The sequence below is a fragment of the Saccopteryx bilineata genome, chromosome 11, assembly GCF_036850765.1.
Source record: "Saccopteryx bilineata isolate mSacBil1 chromosome 11, mSacBil1_pri_phased_curated, whole genome shotgun sequence".
Classification (NCBI taxonomy): Eukaryota; Metazoa; Chordata; class Mammalia; order Chiroptera; family Emballonuridae; genus Saccopteryx; species Saccopteryx bilineata.
This window is the reverse complement of record NC_089500.1, coordinates 6,515,698-6,535,928: the sequence shown is the minus strand read 5'-3', so window position 1 is coordinate 6,535,928 and position 20,231 is coordinate 6,515,698. Positions and strand designations below refer to the sequence as shown.

Genomic DNA, 20,231 nt, shown 5'->3' with positions numbered 1-20,231 from the left:
AGAAAGAAAGAAAGAAAGAAAGAAAGAAAGAGAGGAAGGAAGAAAGAGAGGAAAAAACTCTTGAAGAAGGCAAGTTAAACTTTAGTCAAATAACACTATTAAAGACTGATTGGAAAATGAAAGTATGAATTTGATCCTGAAAATAACATTTATATCCTGCCAAGAACATGGAAATATTCTTCATGAGTTTTCTACTGAGAGACTGAAAAACTCAACAGTAATAATTGTTTTATGTTTTTGTTTTTTTTCCTTTCAGGAAGAAGGTTTGATTCTTGACCCATTAAGATTAAAGGAGAAGCTGAAACTCCCTCTAGATTGTCCTGATTTATTCAAGAACAGTGGTTCTGAAAACTGTGTGAGGAAACCGGGGCGGAGTCTGCAAGCAGGAAACCTGCCTTTGGAGAAAGAAGTGCCTGAAATTTCAGCTCTGCCGCTGCATTTGGATGAGTTCCAAAAAATCTTAAGAAAAGAAAGAGAGTAAGTTTGATGATGATTGGTACAATCAACATCTCCCTTAACCGAGGCCAATTTTCAGACTTGAAATTGATCATGTATTTTACCCGTGATTAATCATTAACTTCTAATATTTAAAAAGTGATATGCTATATTCATTTAAAAATTTTTGAAGATTCACTTATGATTGATTAGTTTTTATTTTTATCATAGCCCAGTTTTCATCATCTGAGGCAGATTCACCTTATTTATATTTGAATTATTAATGTATATGGTTATTATCTCTACACTGAGTTAATAAAATAAATATGTATAATATTAATATCAATAACAGATCACAATTTTGAGAGGAATCACAGAAAAAGATGCCTTATTTGTTGACCAGTTTTGGTGGACAGGAAAGAACACTACACTTGAGGTTCAATGACCTGGGTATTCATCTTGGTTCTGATCTATTCTAGCCATATCATAATTGGTTAGTCAATAGTATGCTTTTTTGTCCTCTGTAAAACCATGGATAACAATGCTTATGTTCCAGTTTTCTATTGTTTAGTAACAGAACTTTTCAAACAATCATTACTGAAACAACAATCACCATGTCTGTTTGTGAATTTTGAGCATGGCTTTCCCATGTGAGGCGTCAGATGGGAAATCTCAAGGCTGGGGGCTGAAGCCGTCTGAAGCCTCACTCACTCTGAGATGTGGTGGCTGATCTCAGTTCTCCTCACAGGCTTCAGTGGTAACACCTGCATGTGGCCTCTCCTATACTGCCTCTTGGCTTCCTCACAGCATGGGCTAGGCTGCAAGAGAGCATTTAAAGGCACAGAGAGACTATATGATATTTTAACAACCTGGCCTCAAAAGTCACATAGCATCTGTTCTGTCATACTTAACTGGTAGAGACAGTAGAGACAGTCCCACAGGCTTACAAGTTCAAGGAAGAGGGGCACCATCAATGGAAGGAGGGCCAAAGTCAAGTTATAACAAGAGCAGGTAGAATGGCAGGAGTGTGGCTGCCACCTTTGGACAACACTATGCCATTGCTGTCCTCACTGAATTCTTACATTGGTCAAACATGTGGCATGTCTGGGAAACTGACCACTAATATGAATTACTCTATATGCCGTTTTTGTTCTTATTGGAGGACATATTTATGGAATATTTGATACACTTTAAAACATTGTCCACAAATTTGATAACATTTTTTCTGTCTCTTTAGCTATAAGACTCTTAATAAACAAAATAAAAATAACCTGGGAATAATATACACATATAAGTATGAATATGATTATATATTATATAATGGTTTTAGTTTCTATGGTTTCAATGGATTGAAATAGTGACAAGTACACACACAAATCTTTCATAAATACTGGATTTTATTTGCCATTTCTTTTCTGTGAACTGGAAGTTTCTTATTAGTCCTTTTGAAATGTATTTATACCACAAACTTCTTTTTTAGATTCTTGGTCTTGACCTCACTATTACAAATAGATAGTGATAATACAAGCATCTGTGTATATAATAAATATTTATTACTCTACCATCAACTAGTAGTTTGTAACAGAGGTAATCAACATTAGTAGAAACAGGAAGAGAATTGAATTAATTTTAGACCTGTACCCATTTTAACAATTTTACCTGGAACTGTAGGTCTCAGTCAAGTTCCAAACTACATGTTTTACTTCTTGAAGGATTTAACTTTTTAGTGGCTAGAGACTTCTCTCAACCCCCCTGCACAACATGACTTCACTGCCGTTCTGTAATGGGAACAAGAAACTGTTCACTAGACGTAAACTGAAGGCACAGCTTGACGGTACGCAGGGGATCTTTACTCTCATTCATACACACGGACATGTACCTCCGTATCCGACTTCCTAGGGATAAATTAACAACCTCCAATAGAAGTAAATGCTCCAGTTCTCAGCGACTCCGGATATAAACCCTAGACAGGCCAAAGAATATGGGCGAAGGAGGCCTTGGATTCTGCTCGGCCTTCTCCCTCTCCTCTGTATGGAACCATCCCACGGCGCCGTGTCCATGAATCATCATCACGCAGTTCACAGGAGGCCACTGCAAAGCCTCATTCTATCACGAGAATGTTTCCCAAGGATATAGCATTTACTGTTGCTATAAATCTGTCTAATCTCTTAAATTCTTCTTCCTGGAATTTCAGTGAGTGGGTGGCTGTGCTTGAAAAGATGGGAACATGGTTTTCCATGTTCCCAGCTGGTGGGAAAATTCTCCTGATGGGGGCTCATGACAGAGGGAATAATTTCTACTGTTGTTACGACCAGGAACTCCTCAGCGAATACACTCAATTGGATCACACTACTTGTACCCACTGTACTGTTCAGTTTTCTCTGTAATTATCTAGGATCTGAGAATTTGCCAAAAGCCTATGCTTTCAGGGGTGGAATTAAGAAAATTATTGCCAAGACCAATTCCATGAGCTTCCCTCTATTTTTTCTACCAGGAATTTTATAGCATTAGGTATCATGTCTAAGTCTTTAATTCATTTGAGTTCATTTTTGCGAACTTTGCCATTTTTTTTTTCCTCCTCCAGTATCTATTTTGTGTTTAGGCCATTGTCCACCTAATGAGGCAGAGTCCATTTTCTCCGCATAGACAACAGAAAATGCTAGCACATCTCTTCCTCCACCTCCTTTCCCATGGGGGTGCACATGTCTAACTGGGGAGTAGGATCCAGAGGCAGCCGCCTGGTCTTCTTGGTAATAGTGAATGTGTCAAGGCAGAGAGCGGCCAGAATCCATCTTCCTTCTGTTGAGGAAGAGGCAGTGGTGGCAGCTACATCACATCTCCAGAGGAAGTAGTGGCCTCTGGTCTCTGGACCATCCTGTGTCTCTGGGTGTTGATACGGAGGCCATGCTGTGCTGTCCGTTCCTCGCTGGGGGCCTCAGTGGGAGCCAATGGGAAGATTTCAGTGGCTTTATGTTTGCTACTTCTGGCTTCAGGGGTTCCACACTCCCTTCTTGGAGTCTCCCAGAGTCTTTCAACTATTACTATCCCTTTTATGCCTGTATTAGCTAATAGGATATATCTGCCTGATAGATACTTCATTGATACCAGGAACGTGTATAGGCAACCGGCCGGGGAGGTGACAGGCATTGAGGTCTTCACAGGGTCAGTTCTATGACATGAGAGTGGGCTTTGTTCCTGGCTGTGTCACCTCCAAGCCTTGGTCTCTGCTCCAGGGTGTCTCTGAACGTAACAATATTCTTTAAATATCTCTTTTCTAATTAAATTGACTCTTTATGGCTTTGCTGAAAGGTGTTGAAAATAAAAGATGCTAAAACATATAACTATAAAAATAGTTGGGAATGCAATGAGAAAATTGCAAATATGTTGATCATTGAAAGTATATTTATAAACATGTTTATTTTTTATTGCTTAGTGCTTAGCTTAATTTTGGACTAATAAAAAGTGGATATCTAAATGTCATTACAAGTTAATTGGTTTTGTTTGGTGAAAACATTTGCCATTAATAGGCTTTAAGAAAATACTGATTAGCTATTGTACATATAATGAATTTTTATACCATTTATAAATGATTAGAGTTTATTCCCAGATATGAATGTTTCAGGAATCTTCATCACTGAGAAGTATTTTATTTAATCTTCCTGTTTAGATGTCTAAATTTTATGCACAGTTATGGAATCATATTCGTTTACAAAGTATCAAGAGATTGCATAGAAATATCATCATGCTTTCCATAAAAGTTATTTGGGTTCTCCTTCTATCTATTATAGGAAGCTATTTCTTTTTGTGCCTGAGGCAGAAGCCACAGAGCCATCCTCAGCACCTAAGGCCAACTTGCTTGAACCAATTGAGCTATGGCTGTAGGAGGGGAAGAGAGAGAGAGAGAAAGAGAGATGGTGGAGGGGTGGAGAAGCGGATGATCGCTTCTCCTGTGTACCCTGACCGGGGAATCGAACCTGGGACTTCCACATGGTGGGCTGATGTTGTACCACTGAGGCAATGGTCCAGGGCCAAAATACTGTATTTTTGTTAAGTACTTTCTACTTTTCTAAAAAAAATTGTGCATAATAAAAGCAGTATTTTTAGTGTAAAATTATTTTTTTTTGCCATTTTGTAGCTCAAAGAGTATGATGGTAGTGTAAATGTAAATGTATAAGGAGTCATTTATGAAAATTTTTCTAAAATGTAGAATAAATGGATTAGGCCAGAATAGTCAGGATTTACAGAGTGCCCCCTGCTGCATAAATGTAAGTGAGCAACGCCCTTCTTGCTTGCTTGCATAAATAGTCACAGTGTTCGGATGAAGCCACACTAAAGAATCGTTCAAGTATCACACGGCCATTAATTCTAATGAACTACCTGTCTTCTCACTTCTCTGGCTAAGTTTTACCTTTTTACATAATAAAAATACAAAATTTTATTTTAGTAAATTAACAATTACTGGTTATTTTGTTTAAGATGTATACTGAGGAATAAATATGCTATATTTACATGTTATTAATATGCCTTACATAAGGAATACAAATAGTTATTCATTTTATGGACTTTGACAGAATTACACCATTTTTATTTCATGAATTGACCTGATTTAGAATATGTATGCTATCCTGACAGGCGGTGGCGCAGTGGATAGAGCATTGGACTGGGACGCGGAGGACCCAGGTTCAAGACCCCAAGGTCACCAGCTTGAACGGGGGCTCATCTGGTTTGAGCAAGGCTCACCAGCGTGAGCCCAAGGTTGCTGGCTCGAGCAAGGGGTCACTCAGTCTGCTATAGCCCCCCCAACCCCCCATCAAGGCACATATGAGAAATCAATCAATGAACAACTAAGAAACTGCAACGAAGAATTGATGTTTTTCATCTCTCTCCCTTCCTGTCTGTCCCTATCTGTCCTTCTCTCTGACTCTCTCTGTCTCTGCCATAAAAAAAGAATATGTATTGTAAGTCTAGATATAATCTATATGTAGTTGTATCCTTAGAATGTGTCTATAATTATATGTAACTAAGATGAAAAGCTTAATAAATATATAGTTTGGAATGTTCTTCTTGAACTTCTGATAACACCCTAGAAGGAATAGATAACCTAGTAATTTTGATGATGTTTTTGAGGGTTAATATTTATTCTACAGAAATAATCAATTTTATGTTAATGTGAGCTCTTTGGGCTAACTTTATAATTTTATGTTTTGTTTTTTTTTTCTTTTTACAGAGACAGAGACAGTCAGAGAGAGGAATAGACAGACAAGAACAGAGAGAGATGAGAAGCATCAATCATCAGTTTTTCGTTGCGACACCTTAGTTGTTCATTGATTGTTTTTTCATATGTGCCTTGACCATGGGCCTTCAGCAGACCGAGTGACCCCTTGCTTGAGCCAGTGACCTTGGGTCCAAGCTGGTGAGCTTTGCTCAAACCAGATGAGCCCGCACTCAAGCTGGCAATCTTAAGGTCTCGAACCTGGGTCCTCCACATTCTAGTCCAATACTCTATCCATTGCGCCACCGCCTCGTCAGGCTAATTTTATGTATATATGTGTAATGTTAAAAGCTGGTGTTGACTTTTCAATGTGTATGATTTTGAATTTGTAAATTTAAAAATCTAGAATTTTGGCCAATTTTCAAGTCTAGTTTTTTTTTTGTTATTCTATTAATGAATAAAATAATTCTCAAAATTATTTTTAAGAAAACTTACTAATATATGCTTCAAAACAAATTTAATTAATATCTTTTAATAAAAACTTAATATATTTATATATACCTTTTCCTTTTCATATATTTTTTAATTTCTGTGAAAAAAATGTCCCCATGTTCTACTCATGTAACTCCAATAAATTAAAATATAGGAGAAAGCAGGCAGAAAGCCAATTATTTTAATACTGGCAAAGCTAAATGAAATATGTTTAACCAGCTGTAAAGCTAATTGACAGGATAACAAATTAAACCAAGTTTTTTCAATATTTATAATTTTTAGTAAACTGAAAAAGGTTTTTGGTCATTATAATGATCATCTATAAATATAAAAAAAATAGAAAAAGAGCACATCTAACTTTGAATGCATTCCTGAAATTATTTTTTTAAGTTGCAAGCTTGTTTTGCTTTGGATTCTTTATTTAGAATGCGCTCCTCTCTGGAAAAAGAAGTCGCGCGTCTGGAGTCGGCTGTGTCCTTATGGAAACAGAAGTACGAGGAGCTAAGAGGACCGAGGTCCCAAAATAGGACGGAGGTATGGCGGCGTGGGGCGCGGAAGGGGAAGGGAATGAGGCTCTGTCGGCCAGGGGACGGAGGCTCCAGGGACAGAGGAAAGGGGTTCAGGTGGAATATGCTCCTGGGACTCACTGTCACTGGCAGGCTCGGTCACACTCAGGCCGTCATAAATCCTGTTCTAGATAATACATATATATTGTTAACGCTCAGCCACATGACACCATTAACTATTCATTTCAGGCACGCACCAGGGGACCGCTGAAGATGTCATTGTATTGCAACATCTGTATTAAATAGTTCTACCTTATACTTTTTTATAAAGCAGTCTGAAAATATCAATGGATCGCAAGGGTATTTCGGTTCTTTTCCTATGGGCACTACTATTATACAGGGTCAGCCACTTGCCTCTATGTTTTTCCTTAGCATTTGCATTACTAAAAGTCTGTCATGAATGCTTTGCTTTTCAATGATCTTTAATATATATACATTATCTAAACAATATTAACTGTACATGTCTATACACTAAAGCAGTGTGCTAGGTACCTGTGGGACAGAATTATGAGCAAAATAAAGAAAAATACCAAACAAGTGAAATGCTCTTGAATAACTCAACATGCACAATATGTATGTTTATATAGAGATACACACGCACATACACACACATATGAATCACATGTATGCTGACAGCTGTTAAAGAAGCTCAGTATCTAAGTCAGTTTATTTCTCCTTGATGGATTATGTTAGATTGTCAGACTGGCTTTGTTTCTAGCTCAAATTTTGGTTGTCTATACACACATGTTTATTTATATATGGACTCACAGTATTTATATTCCCAGGCAGGTAATTGAACATGAGGTATTTGGGTGTGAACATGGACAGTAAATTAATTTTATACAGAAAAACTAGTTAACAACACAGAAAATCGTGTTATTCTTAGAGTGTATGTGTATTTTCCCTATATGATCACAGGTTCAAAATTTAATTGAGAAAAGTAGTATTTAGGATAGAATTGTTTTTTGTTTTAAATTGAATTCATTGGGGTGACACTGACTAACATAATTATATAGATTTCAGGTACCCAGTTCAACAACACATCTCTGTACACCATGCTGTGTGTTCTCCACTCCCCAAGTCAAGTTTCTGTGCCTCACCATTTATCCCTCTTATACCCGCCTCTACTTCCCACACCCCTCCTGCCCCTCAGTCACCACACTGCTGTGTCCATGAGCTTGTTCTTCCTCCCCTCCCCTCCCCTGCCCTCCTGTCTTCTTTTCTTTTCTTTTTTTTTATTTTTGGCTCAATCCTGCTACCTCTCTCACCCAGGGCAGAGCCCCCATGGACAGCCTGCTTTCCGCCTCTGAGTCTGCCTCAATTTTGTTTTTAGTTCATTTGATTCCTTAGATTCCACCGGTGAAATCACATGCATTTACTGTATGTTGCCACTAGTGTGCAGTGCGGACTTGCAAATGTTAGTCTAACCGCTTCTTTGTATACAAGCAACTGTTTTTGAAAAACAACTGTTTTTGAAAAAAGTCCTGGTTTTGAGTTGTCTTACAAAGTGATAGGTATATTTTAAAATGTTCAATTTTCTTTTTATTCAAAGGATATTTTGGCTATGAAGTGGGAAAATGTGTATTTTTTGTGTGTGTGTTTTTCTGAAGCTAGAAATGGGGAGAGACAGTCAGACAGACTCTCGCATGCGCCCGACCGGTATCCACCCGGCACGCCCACCAGGGGCGAAGCTCTGCCCACCAGGGGGCGATGCTCTGCCCCTCCGGGGGTCACTCTGCTGCGACCAGAGCCACTCTAGCGCCTGGGGCAGAGGCCAAGGAGCCATCCCCAGCGCCCGGGCCATCCTTGCTCCAATGGAGCCCCGGCTGCAGGAGGGGAAGAGAGAGACATAGAGGAAGGAGAGGGGGAGGGGTGGAGAAGCAGATGGGCGCCTCTCCTGTGTACCCTGGTCGGGAATCGAACCCGGGACTTCTGCACGCCAGGCCGACGCTCTACCACTGAGCCAACCGGCCAGGGTCCCAAAATGTGTATTTTGAATTGCTTAACTAAGCTTTATAGATGAGACAGAAGAAAAAAAATAGCATTTTATAGCATAAATTGGGTTTATATTTTGATGCCCAAATGGAAATGTATATTAATCTGTATGTGATCTTTTTACTAGGTAAAACAAGGATAGGGTTGTTGGAACAGAAGTAATTTCAAAATTGCTGTGGAAATTTTGTTCACAAAATGAATTAAACTTTTGAGGGCATGTTTTAGTTAGATGAATTATGAATTTGAGCAATGAATAAGAAAAGTTTTATTGTAGTTGAAGGAAAGTTAATTTAAACAGATATAAATACAGACATTGTTTGAATTATTTATATGTGAATTATTTTAAAATATGTCCCTTTCTACTTCTTAAAAGGAATTTGTGATATTCTTTGGGTATTTTAAAAGAGATAGTATGTAAATTATTTAAATTATTTCTATAAAATACTATAAAATTTTTTAAAAACTAAAAACAAATAAATAAAATATTTAGTCACATGTAATTATTTATTTATACATTGTTTAATTGTTTTATAATAGATGATAACAGACTAAGATTTTTATGGTACAGTTAGAAATGGAACTTTAGAGTAATTATAAGTGTAAAATATTCAAAATTCCTGTACTGTTGACTTATAAGATTTGACTTCATAGGGGGTGAACTCACAATAGGGTATACAGAGTTGTGTTGTAGAATTGGGCACCTTACCCTGTATAATTATGTTTATTAGTGTCACCTCAATACATTCATTTAAAAAAAGAAAAAAAAATGTGTCAGGGTACAACTTCTACATCATACACCATATGCATTCTCCTTACATTATTTTTCAAAAATTCTGAAAATGACTTTTGCTTTCAATGTAAGTCTTTATCTACTGTACAAAAAATTTTAGATACAGTGTAAGTCATTTTCAGATGCTGAAACTCTTACAAGCAAAAACATACTTGGCTAGAAACTGCTGATGGAAAGAAAGATTAGAAATTTTTAGAGCTGAAAACATATGTTTTTAATAGATCATGATTTTTAACAATGTACTTGAAAGCCTGGTACGCTTTGGAGGAAAATCATTCTTAAATCATTGACATTTCGAGAAAAGTAAATATAAGAATTTAATTGTGAAATTTAATAAGTATTTAAAATGCAAACCAGACAATGAGCAGTAGAGATGATTACACTCAAAATGATATTCGCATGCTGAATTTAATACTTATTTTGCTTTTCCTTTGCAAGACTGTAAATATTGATTTCAGATTAGATTATGAGTTCCCATGTGCTGAAATGATCTTTTTTAAAAAAAATAAAATCTCATTATCTAGAAAAACAAATGTTCATGTAAGTGATAATGATTTACACAAAATTTTTGTGTACCTTTGCTTTAACAATAAATGACTCTGATTCTTTCCGTTATGGAAGGTATATCCTTTACCATATGTGGAGAAGACTGCTAACATTTAAACATTGACGTCAAGCTGGAAAATGAAATGTGACTTTTTAATCTTTGAAAATGTTGCGCTTTTACCTGGTACCGTTTCAAAGATTTTATTATGAAATCTTCTTTTTGCAATCATAACTATGTTTCTAGTAGTTTATAATTTGTAATGTTCTTTAATACAATTTTATAGTCAATATTTATAGAGACACAGGCTTCCTGGGTACAGATAGCTGCCATTGAAGCCTTCTCTCCAACACCTCCATGCTCCTGTCTGATTTGTGAGGAATAAGGACGTTAGAATTATGAGTTCTATGTGTCTACAATCCCACAGGAATTCCATCACTTTGAAAAACATTGTGGTATGGGAGCTGTTCTACACACGCCAAGAGAGAGTCCTGGAAGATACACAATTTCTCTCTTCCACATTGTACTCCTCCGTCGCCCTGTTTTTACCAGCTGGGGGCTAGGGACACCCGTCAGACCACCTCCCCCAACCTCCTTCACCAGCAAATCATCCGGCTAACTGCGCAGGCTCCGGGGAGGAGCTCCCCATTCTAGCCCCACAGAGTGTGATTTCACCCCTGAACGCCTCGCCTGACTCTCCTTGTCACTCTCCCTGTTCACATTCACCTCCAGCTACCCTGGCTCTCACTCATTTTACCAGATCAAGCAAACGTCTCCCCTGCTCAATCCCAGTCTGCCTACAACCAACACTCCCCCAACCCCCAGCCTCCGGTCTGGCGCTGTTCCCCAGGGTGACCAGCCAACTACCTGGTGGCAGGTTAAGCACAGGGGACTGCTCCCCCCCCCCCCAAGGGGTTGCCTGCTGGGAAAGCGGCATACTCTTTACTGTCTGTGGACCTCTGCTTCATCTTCCATCATGGGATCCTGGGTTGCAGTGCTTCTGGCCAGGCAGATGCTCATTTCTCGGCAAAAGAAATGTGGCCACGGGCCTTGTCCATGGAACTCAGAGATGACTAATGTCCCCACCACTCTGAAGCTACTGGCTTGGTAGATGGTGAGTGGCATGGCCTTTTGAAGACCAGTTATAGCCCCAACTAGGTGGCGACATCATGCCGAGATGGGGCCAAGTTCTCCAGAAGTCTGATACATATCATATATATCAGAGCACCTAATATACAGTGTGTCTGTAAAGTCATGGTGCACTTTTGACCAGTCACAGGAAAGCAACAAAAGATGATAGAAATGTGCAATCTGCACCAAATAAAAGGAAACTCTCCCAGTTTCATACCTATTCAGTGCAGTTCGATGTGGGCTCACGCACAGATTTTTTAGGGATCCTTAGGTAGCTGTCCCGTATAGCCTCTACAGACTCCTCACTGACCGATGGCCTACCAGAATGGGGTTTCTCTACCAAACTGCTGGTTTCCTTCAACTGCTTATCCCACCGAGCAATGTTATTCCTATGTGTTGGCGCTTCGTTATAAACGCGCCGATATTCATGTTGCACTTTGGTCACGGATTCAAATTTAGCGAGCCACAGAACACACTGAACTTTCCTCTGTACCGTCCACATCTCGACTGGCATGGCCGTGGGCTGCTCCGCTGTATTCACGGTGTTACATCATCATCTGCTCATGCGCACATGCTGCCACATCATCCTACAGAAACTGGGAGGGTTTTCCTTTTATTTGGTGAAGATTTCCTATTTCTATCGTCTTTTGTTGCTTTTCTGCAACCAGTCAAAAGTGCACCATGACTTTACGGACACACTGTATATGATGTCCTTGCTTCGGTGGCCGGTACTCATAGGTCCAGGACTTCGGGGAGCAACACCATGCACTGGTACCCTTTATAACCCACTACCAAGACTTTCACTTTCTGTCCTTGCAACATTACAGTCCACTGGTCTGCAAGTCTTAGTTCTAAAAGGGGTGGAGAGTGTTTCTACCAGGACACACACTAATGATGCCATTGAATGGAGAGTTAAAACTGGTGCCCCACCATAGTAGACGCCTCATGCCCGAGACTTGACAGGCCGAGAGGACGTCCCTGTGCTGTATGGGGTGACTGGTCCTGACCACCTAGGGGAGGCTAGACTGTGACTCCACCATGGAGGTGGGGAACAGTGTGTCTGGGACACAGGAGATTCATTGCGGTGTCTCTTAGTCTTACCATGGCATATGATTAAGGTTCATGAAAAACTATAGCCAGCCTGTGCAGGCAAGATTAGTAATGGCCCAGAGCCTTCAGAAAGAAAAGGTTGGGTCACTGCACCAGGCAAAGAACCATGACCAGCTGCTGTGCTTGCTGAACACAAGGGAATACAGAGTGGACAGTAGGAGGAGGTGGTGATAGCCATGGGACCAGGTACAGAAGCCAGCGTTGTTGACTATCATGAGGATTTCGTCCTTATTGCCTGTGAACACATTCTGTGCCACCTCTCTCTCTCTCTCTCTCTCTCATCTTTCTCTCTCTTGCACGCACAGGAATTGGTGCATTTTTAGCTGTATGTGGCTAGCTGGATGTTAGGCAGAATCATGACCTTGTTACTATTTCTATTTGAGGAATAAGTATGGTTTAAGGAGATGCATATGGGGGTGACCTGTGATTAGCACTTTTATGTGCCAGCTTGACTAAGCTAAGGGATGCCCAGATAGCTGGGAAAACACTCGTTCTGGGTGTGTGTGTGTGTGTGTCAGGGTGTTCCAGGAAGAGGTTTGTGTTCGAGTCAGCAGACTGAGTATAAAGAACATTGGTCTCACCCCTGCAGCTGGGCATCACCCCATCCCCTAAGGGCCGAGTAAAGCAAAAAAGTAGAGGAAGGACTCCCTTCCCCCCTGCCCTCAGACCTTGCCATTCCTGGTTCTTGGGATTTCAGACTTGAATGGAGGGCTGCCCTATCAGTCCCTGATGTTCGGGGCTGGGCCTGGAGTTCACTCCAGTGGCCCTGCTGGACCCAAGGCCTCCAGACTCGGACTGAGTCACATGACCAACCCGCAGTTGACGGATCTACGGATCCTGGAACTTCTGGGCTTTATAACTGCAAGAGCCAGTAATAGCTTTCCATTCACCTCAGTTTACACATCTCTTTATAAAAGGGCATGGTTTCAGTCCAAAAAATTCTTTCCATACTCTTTTTTCCTCAAAGACATGGGCGAGATTTTTAAACACCTAACCAAACTGGGTCCGTTTGCTGTACGCCTTCCGCAGTGAACTGTCAGCTTCATGAAATAGGCATCATGTCTGCCTCCATCGGCCCTCTACCTTGTGCCGGACAAAAGTGGTTTATAGTTTGTGGTGACCGACAGTTCTCTCTCTCTTGCTCTACAAGCTTCTACTTCTAAAAGGGGCCCTGGCAACTGAACCTGCACCCCTAATATCCTATCCATCACGAAGTTCTATATAGCTTGTTCTTTGCCAGACATGACTCAGCTTATCAGGCCAAAGAGGGAGGCTGATAAAACACCATATCAGAATTCTGTAAATGTGTAAGAACAGGAAAGCCTACAGACACCACTTTGCTGACAGAAGCACCTTCGAGACCTTTTTAAACAAACACGATGAAGAATAATACAAGCACTAAATTACGTAAGTCAGAATTAATTGAAGCAATAGTGGATCGTTTATAGGCATTGCCAAGGTAACCCTCAGAACACTGAGATGACTTACTGAACTCTCAGACTGTTGTAAGAATTATGAAAGAAAAGCAGGCTATTTGGAATCCGCTCTACTTGTAGAAAACGATAGAGAAAAAAGTTGAAATCAGAGGTTCTAACATGTAAGTTTAGCATCACCAGTATTAAATGTAAAACATAACACAGAGAATCCAGCTGACATTTAATCTATTCAAATTAATGATTTGAGAGTAATGATAAAAGTCTCTTACAAAGAAATGAATGATGACTCGAAATGAATTACACACAGGCCATCGTGCTTCCACATGGCGGGGAGTGGCTGGTCTACGGGACATCTTATTTTGTATCTCAGCTGACAGGACGTTTCTGGGTTTTTTTAGCAATGTGTGTCTCATAAATACAAAGATTCTATTTTTTTCTCTATGAGAAATCCCTCTCTGGAATATTCAGGTAAGACCATTTGGGAGATAAGGACCCTTCTAGTAAATAGCATGGTTTTTTTCCCCCGTGCAGGGTCAGTTTTTATGTTGAAAAGGACACTGGACACCCGGGCTTTTTTCCTTCCCTTAGGCATATGCTCCTCCCGACCCTGCCGTGTCTCGACACCACGGTATTGATTAGATACTATTGGATGGAACAACAACAACAACAAAAACAAAAACCCAGGTTTAAAACAGGAATTTCTAGGACACCATTTAAAAGTTCTCTATGGTATAAAAAAAATCTGTGATGATACATTTAAATTTGTCCCTCTTTTCACTGACATGACACGTGGAGGTGGTGGGGTCTCAGAGCGTGGCCGCCACCTCTCCAGGGGCCATGCTTCCTCATTAACATGAGTAGTGTTCATGAGAGGGAGGAAATTATGAAGACAGACGGCTCCTTTAGCTGGTATGGTCACACGGACTATATAAGAGGATCAAAGAGGCACAGGTGACACACGAGAACAGCGAGGGTTCTTGGAAATGCATTTTAAAATGTGTAATTGTTGCCCTGGCCGGTTGGCTCAGCGGTAGAGCGTCGGCCTAGTGTGCGGAGGACCCGGGTTTGATTCCCGGCCAGGGCACACAGGAGAAGCACCCATTTGCTTCTCCACCCCTCCGCCGCGCTTTCCCTCTCTGTCTCTCTCTTCCCCTCCTGCAGCCGAGGCTCCATTGGAGCAAAGATGGCCCGGGCGCTGGGGATGGCTCTGTGGCCTCTGCCCCAGGCGCTAGAGTGGCTCTGGTTGCAACATGGCGACTCCCAGGATGGGCAGAGCATCGCCCCCTGGTGGGCAGAGCGTCGCCCCTGGTGGGCGTGCCGGGTGGATCCTGGTCGGGCGCATGCGGGAGTCTGTCTGTCTCTCCCTGTTTCCAGCTTCAGAAAAATGAAAAAAAAAAAAAAAAAAAGGAAAAAAAAATGTGTAATTGTCACTTGAGGCAATTTCCCTTTGTAATATAGTTCTGAAGTTATTCTGACCAAACTCAATGAAGAAGATAGGTCTATACTCACTACTGTAAAGCATCTAATGTGTACAAGATGAGATGCTGATAGAATTCTAGAGTGTTCTCACAAGGATAATCTGAATGATATAAAAAGTAGTAAATAATTTTTTTTTTTTTTTTTTTTGTGGTGGCAGAGACAGAGAATGTCAGAGAGAGGGACAGATAGGGACAGACAGGAAAGGAAAGATGAGAAACATCAATTCTTCATTGTGGTTCCTTAGTTGTTCATTGATTGATTTCTCATATGTGCCTTGACCGGGGGGGCTACAGCAGACCGAATGACCCCTTGCTGGAGCCAGCGACCTTGGGCTCAAGCTGGTGAGCCTTGCTCAAACCCGATGAGCCTGCGCTCAAACTGGCAACCTAGGGGTCTCGAACCTGGGTCCTCCATGATCCAGTCCGATGCTCTATCCACTGCGCCACCGCCTGGTCAGGCATGTAAATAATTTTTTAATGTAGTTGTACTGAGTTAGGAGAATCCATTAGATTTACCTGGAAAAGAATGTTTTTTAAAAATGTATGAGTTCAGGTCTCTCTCTGGAGATTTGGACTTAATTGATGAGGAGTGCTTCTCATAGACCTGTTTTCAGAGGCTCATTATTCTGATATGCATCCTAAATTGAGATCTCTGCTCTGACCCATAAGATTACAGAGCTGGGGGTGGGGTAAGAGTAAGCATGGAGATCTCCCACCCATGACCATTAATTCTATGTGTCAGCATGACTGGGCCAGGCACACAGTGCCACACACATATTTGGTCAAACGTGTCTGCGATGGTGTTTTAGATGAGATTCATATTTGAATTGGTAGATGGAGTAAAGCAGATTGCGCTTTCTTTTTCTTCCCTCCCTCCCTCCCTTCCTTCTCTTTTTTTCTTCCTTCCTTCTTTCCTTTTGTGACACAGAGAGAAAGACAGAAGGACAGATAGGGACAGCCAGTCTGGAAGGGAGAGAGGTGAGAAGAATCAGTTCTTTGTTGCGGCACCTTAGTTGTTCATTGATTGCTTTCTCATATGTGCCTTGACCGGGGGGCTATAGCAGACCAAGTGACCCCTTGCTCAAGCCAGCAACTTAGGCTCAAGCCAGCAACCTTGGGGTCATGTCTGTGATCCCAGGCTCAAGCCAGATGAACCCACGCTCAAGCCAGCTACCTTGGAGTTTCAAACCTGGGTCCTCTGCATTCCTCTTCAATGTTCTATCCACTGCGCCATTGCCTGGTCAGGCAAATTGCCCTTTCCAGGGTGGGTAAGTCTCATCTTACCAGTTGATGGCCTGTGTAGAACAAAATGCCTGACCTTTGCACAAGTAAAAGGGAATTCTTCTGCCTGACAGTCTTTGAGCTGGGACACCAGATTTTCCTTCCTTTGGATTTGAACTGAAACATCAGCTCTTCCTGGATCTTGAGGCTGTTGGACTCAGTCTTGAACTATACCACCAGGTTTCTGGATTTCAGGACTTTGAATTTAGATTAGAACTTACATCACTGGCTCCTCTGATCCTCCAGTTTATCAACTGCAGATCTTGGGAATGGTCAGCCTCCATAATCCTTATAGTGAATATTGATTTCTTATTCTATCTATCTATCTAGCTAGCTATCTATCTAGCTATCTATCAATCATCTATCTGTCCATCTATCTATCTGAGACTTGATCTAGATCTAGTCACTGCAAGTCCTGAGTTATTTTTTTGTTTTTTGGGGGTTTTTTACTCAACAGTTTATTTCTTCTTTTATCAGTTGTATTATTGGCATCAAACTAGCGATATGTGCTCCTACTTGGTAACATCAATTATGACATGCACAATATACTTCACTTAACATGCTTTTCATATTGACTAGGATGTTGACTTAAAAATAATTCTGTTATGTATAGTAGAAGAAAAAGGGATGCTATAAGAAAGGTATGTGATCTCTGGTGACTCAGTGGTCTGACGTAAGCCACGCCCAGCCACAGAGGCGAGCAAGCAGGATTCCCCTTGGGCAGAAGCGGAAGGAGTCTGAGTTTCAGGCCCCTGTCTTACCTGGGCCCTCCCTGGATAGGATAGGACCATGTGTTTTGGTGTATTTGCAACAGTAAGATAATTAAGGCACCCTTGTTGACACTGATTCCTGTTTCCTTCCTGACTTTCTGTCCAGCATGCCAGCCCTCTTCTCCGTGGGTCACAGGGCAGCTGTGGACATGTTTTGGGTCTTGTCAAGTTGAGTGGAGGATACATGTGGTTAGTATACAGTGAAATATATTTTAGAATTTATTCATAATGTAAACCTAGTCAAAGTTCTTTCCTCTTAGAGATATATTTGATAGTGTACCATACTTTTAAATGAAATCATATGAAAGATAATTTTTAGAACACCTATATTTGTGGGTTACAAACGTCAAAGAATGAGTATTCCCAACAGCAAACAGGCCTGTGTGTTACGCTGTGAGGCTTATTTATCCCAATTTCCTTCAAAGGAAAAGATCAACTATTCTGGAAGAAAGGCTAAACCCCCTCTATTCTACAAAAATAGTAATACAAAGTCGCTGTCACACTAAAAGTTGATCTAGAGTCAAAAATCTAGGGAAAATCTAAATCTTAATTATTTAGCAGTCATTGCTATTAATGAATTACTTTTAACTTTTGCAATCTCTTATGGTACTTGACAGCTTCCTAAAATTTGTGAGTTGTTGTTTTCTCATGTTAAGTAAATACTTTCCTTTATTTTTAATTTGCTTTGTCCCCGGATTGTAGAAAATTCAGGCTCCACAAACCCTGAATTGACTCATAGCATAGCATAGCCCTCTGCCTTTCTTTCGCTCGGCCTCCCGATATACCGCCAGGTGGCGCTGTTCTGCATGGCACGGATGGTCCGCTTCTGCACTGCCCCGGCACCACTCACCTATTCTGACAAGGGATGCTATGCTTTTTACCTGGGAGCAATGACCTTGAAGATAGAGGCCCCCTTCGGGGCTCCTCCACTGCCCCAGAGTCCGCCTGAGTGAGGAGGGGCCAATAGGTACCTGAGCAGGGACTTAGTGAAGGTGGATAATGGATGTCTTAGAGCCAGGAAGGGAAGATGCTTAGGGAGACTTTGTCCTATTTTCCATTGTTCTGCCCCCCCACCCCCTACCCCCCACCCCCCACCGCTATCTAGCTGGCTTTTGCTGATTCTAAGATATTGCATTATTTACACAAAAGGCACAAAGCCCCAAAGAAGAAAAGTGGTTTTGTCAGCTCTTTGGTTGTGGAAAAGATTTGCACAGGTCAGACTCAATCTCCAAAGATTCCTAGAACGCTGTATGTTAGGGGAGAGTAAGAAGGCAGTAACAAATTTCAAGTCACCAAATCAGTGAAAAATTATGTAAGACGGCGCGTTTCCAAGAACAACTTGTTTACATAAAAAGGGAATGGCATTGCTTGCATTGAATAAATTTAAATCCTAAATTTAACCACTGTTTTAATATATATTAACAGAGAGAGTTAGGGAACCGTGAAGATCTTAAATTCACCTTGAATCACAACCTCAGTGTTGTTAGGTTACAAAATACAGAGAGAAGTGGGTGAGTGGGCTTTTGGTTTTTCCTAAAATAGGGGCACCAGTGAGACAAATGAAAAAGCAAAGCCTCCTTTGTGCTTCAGATGGTTTTAGAATGCTCCTAACAGAGGCTCTTTGAGATTAACAATGAAATTAGAAGGCATAATTGCTGTCATTCTTTTGCTTAGAATAGTCTTTGATCTTTACATGTATTCAACATCTTGACTGAGATTTGTTTCGCATATTGTGCAATTAACCCACTTAAAAAAGAAAAGTACAATTCCGTGGTTTTTAATGTATTCACATTTGGGTAACCATCACCATGATCAACTTTAGAACATTTCATTAGTCCAAAAAAGACACCCTGTATCCATTAGCAATCTTCTTATGTCCCTCCAACCCCCACAGATGTAGGGAACCACTAATCAAATTTAACACTATAGATTTGCTGAGTCTAGACATTTCACATAAGTGAAATTTTATGAGTGGCTTCTTTCAATTTATGTAAATTTTTGAAGAGCAGTTTTATAATCTGCTAGTCTACCAGCTATTCCTGTCATTGCTCAATAAAAAACATAAACTTATGCTGATTTTTTTATCAATGCCTCATTTAGGAAAAAATAGGTGTAATTTTCTCTTTGGCATAACAAAAATATTAACATTTAGCTGTTTTATGCATGTCTGAAGCAAGAGATATACATTTTCAATATTATTTTCTTTAAATGAATACTTTGGTTTTTTTTTTAATAAATTTTTATTAATGGTAATGGGATGACATTAATAAATCAGGGTACATATATTCAAAGAAAACATGTCTAGGTTATTTTGTCATCAAATTATGTTGCAAACCCCTCGCCCAAAGTCAGATTGTCCTCCGTCAACCTCTATCTAGTTCTCTGTGCCCCTCCCCCTCCCCCTAACTCTCTCCCTCCCTCCCTCCCATGTCCTCCCTCCCCCCTCCCACCCTTGGTAACCACCACACTCTTGTCCATGTCTCTTAGTTGCATTTTTATGTTCCACCAATGTATGGAATCATGTAGTTCTTGTTTTTTTCTGATTTGCTTATTTCACTCCTTATAATGTTATCAAGATCCCACCATTTTGCTGTAAATGATCTGATGTCATCATTTCTTATGGCTGAGTAGTATTCCATAGTGTATATGTGCCACATCTTCTTTATCCAGTCTTCTATTGAAGGGCTTTTTGGTTGTTTCCATGTCTTGGCCACTGTGAACAGTGCTGCAATGAACATGGGGCTACATGTGTCTTCACGTATCAATGTTTCTGAGGTTTGGGGGTATATACCCAGTAGAGGGATTGCTGGGTCATAAGGTAGTTCTATTTGCAGTTTTTTGAGGAACCACCATACTTTCCTCCATAATGGTTGTACTACTTTACAGTCCCACCAACAGTGAATGAGGGTTCCTTTTTCTCCACAGCCTCTCCAACATTTGCTATTACCCGTCTTGTTGATAATAGCTAATCTAACAGGAGTGAGGTGGTAT

At 40.6% G+C, this 20,231-nt stretch overlaps 1 protein-coding gene across 2 annotated transcripts in view; it reads left to right on the top strand.

Moving 5' to 3' along the window:
- CCDC102B (coiled-coil domain containing 102B) overlaps nucleotides 1–20,231 on the top strand; it is a 200,550-nt gene that overhangs the window by 41,874 nt on the left and 138,445 nt on the right. For both annotated transcript variants that reach the window (XM_066247332.1, XM_066247331.1), the window contains exons 3-4: nucleotides 257–477; nucleotides 6,565–6,673. In XM_066247332.1, coding sequence (XP_066103429.1) covers nucleotides 257–477; nucleotides 6,565–6,673 — 330 coding nt within the window. The remainder of the gene's footprint in view (nucleotides 1–256; nucleotides 478–6,564; nucleotides 6,674–20,231) is intronic.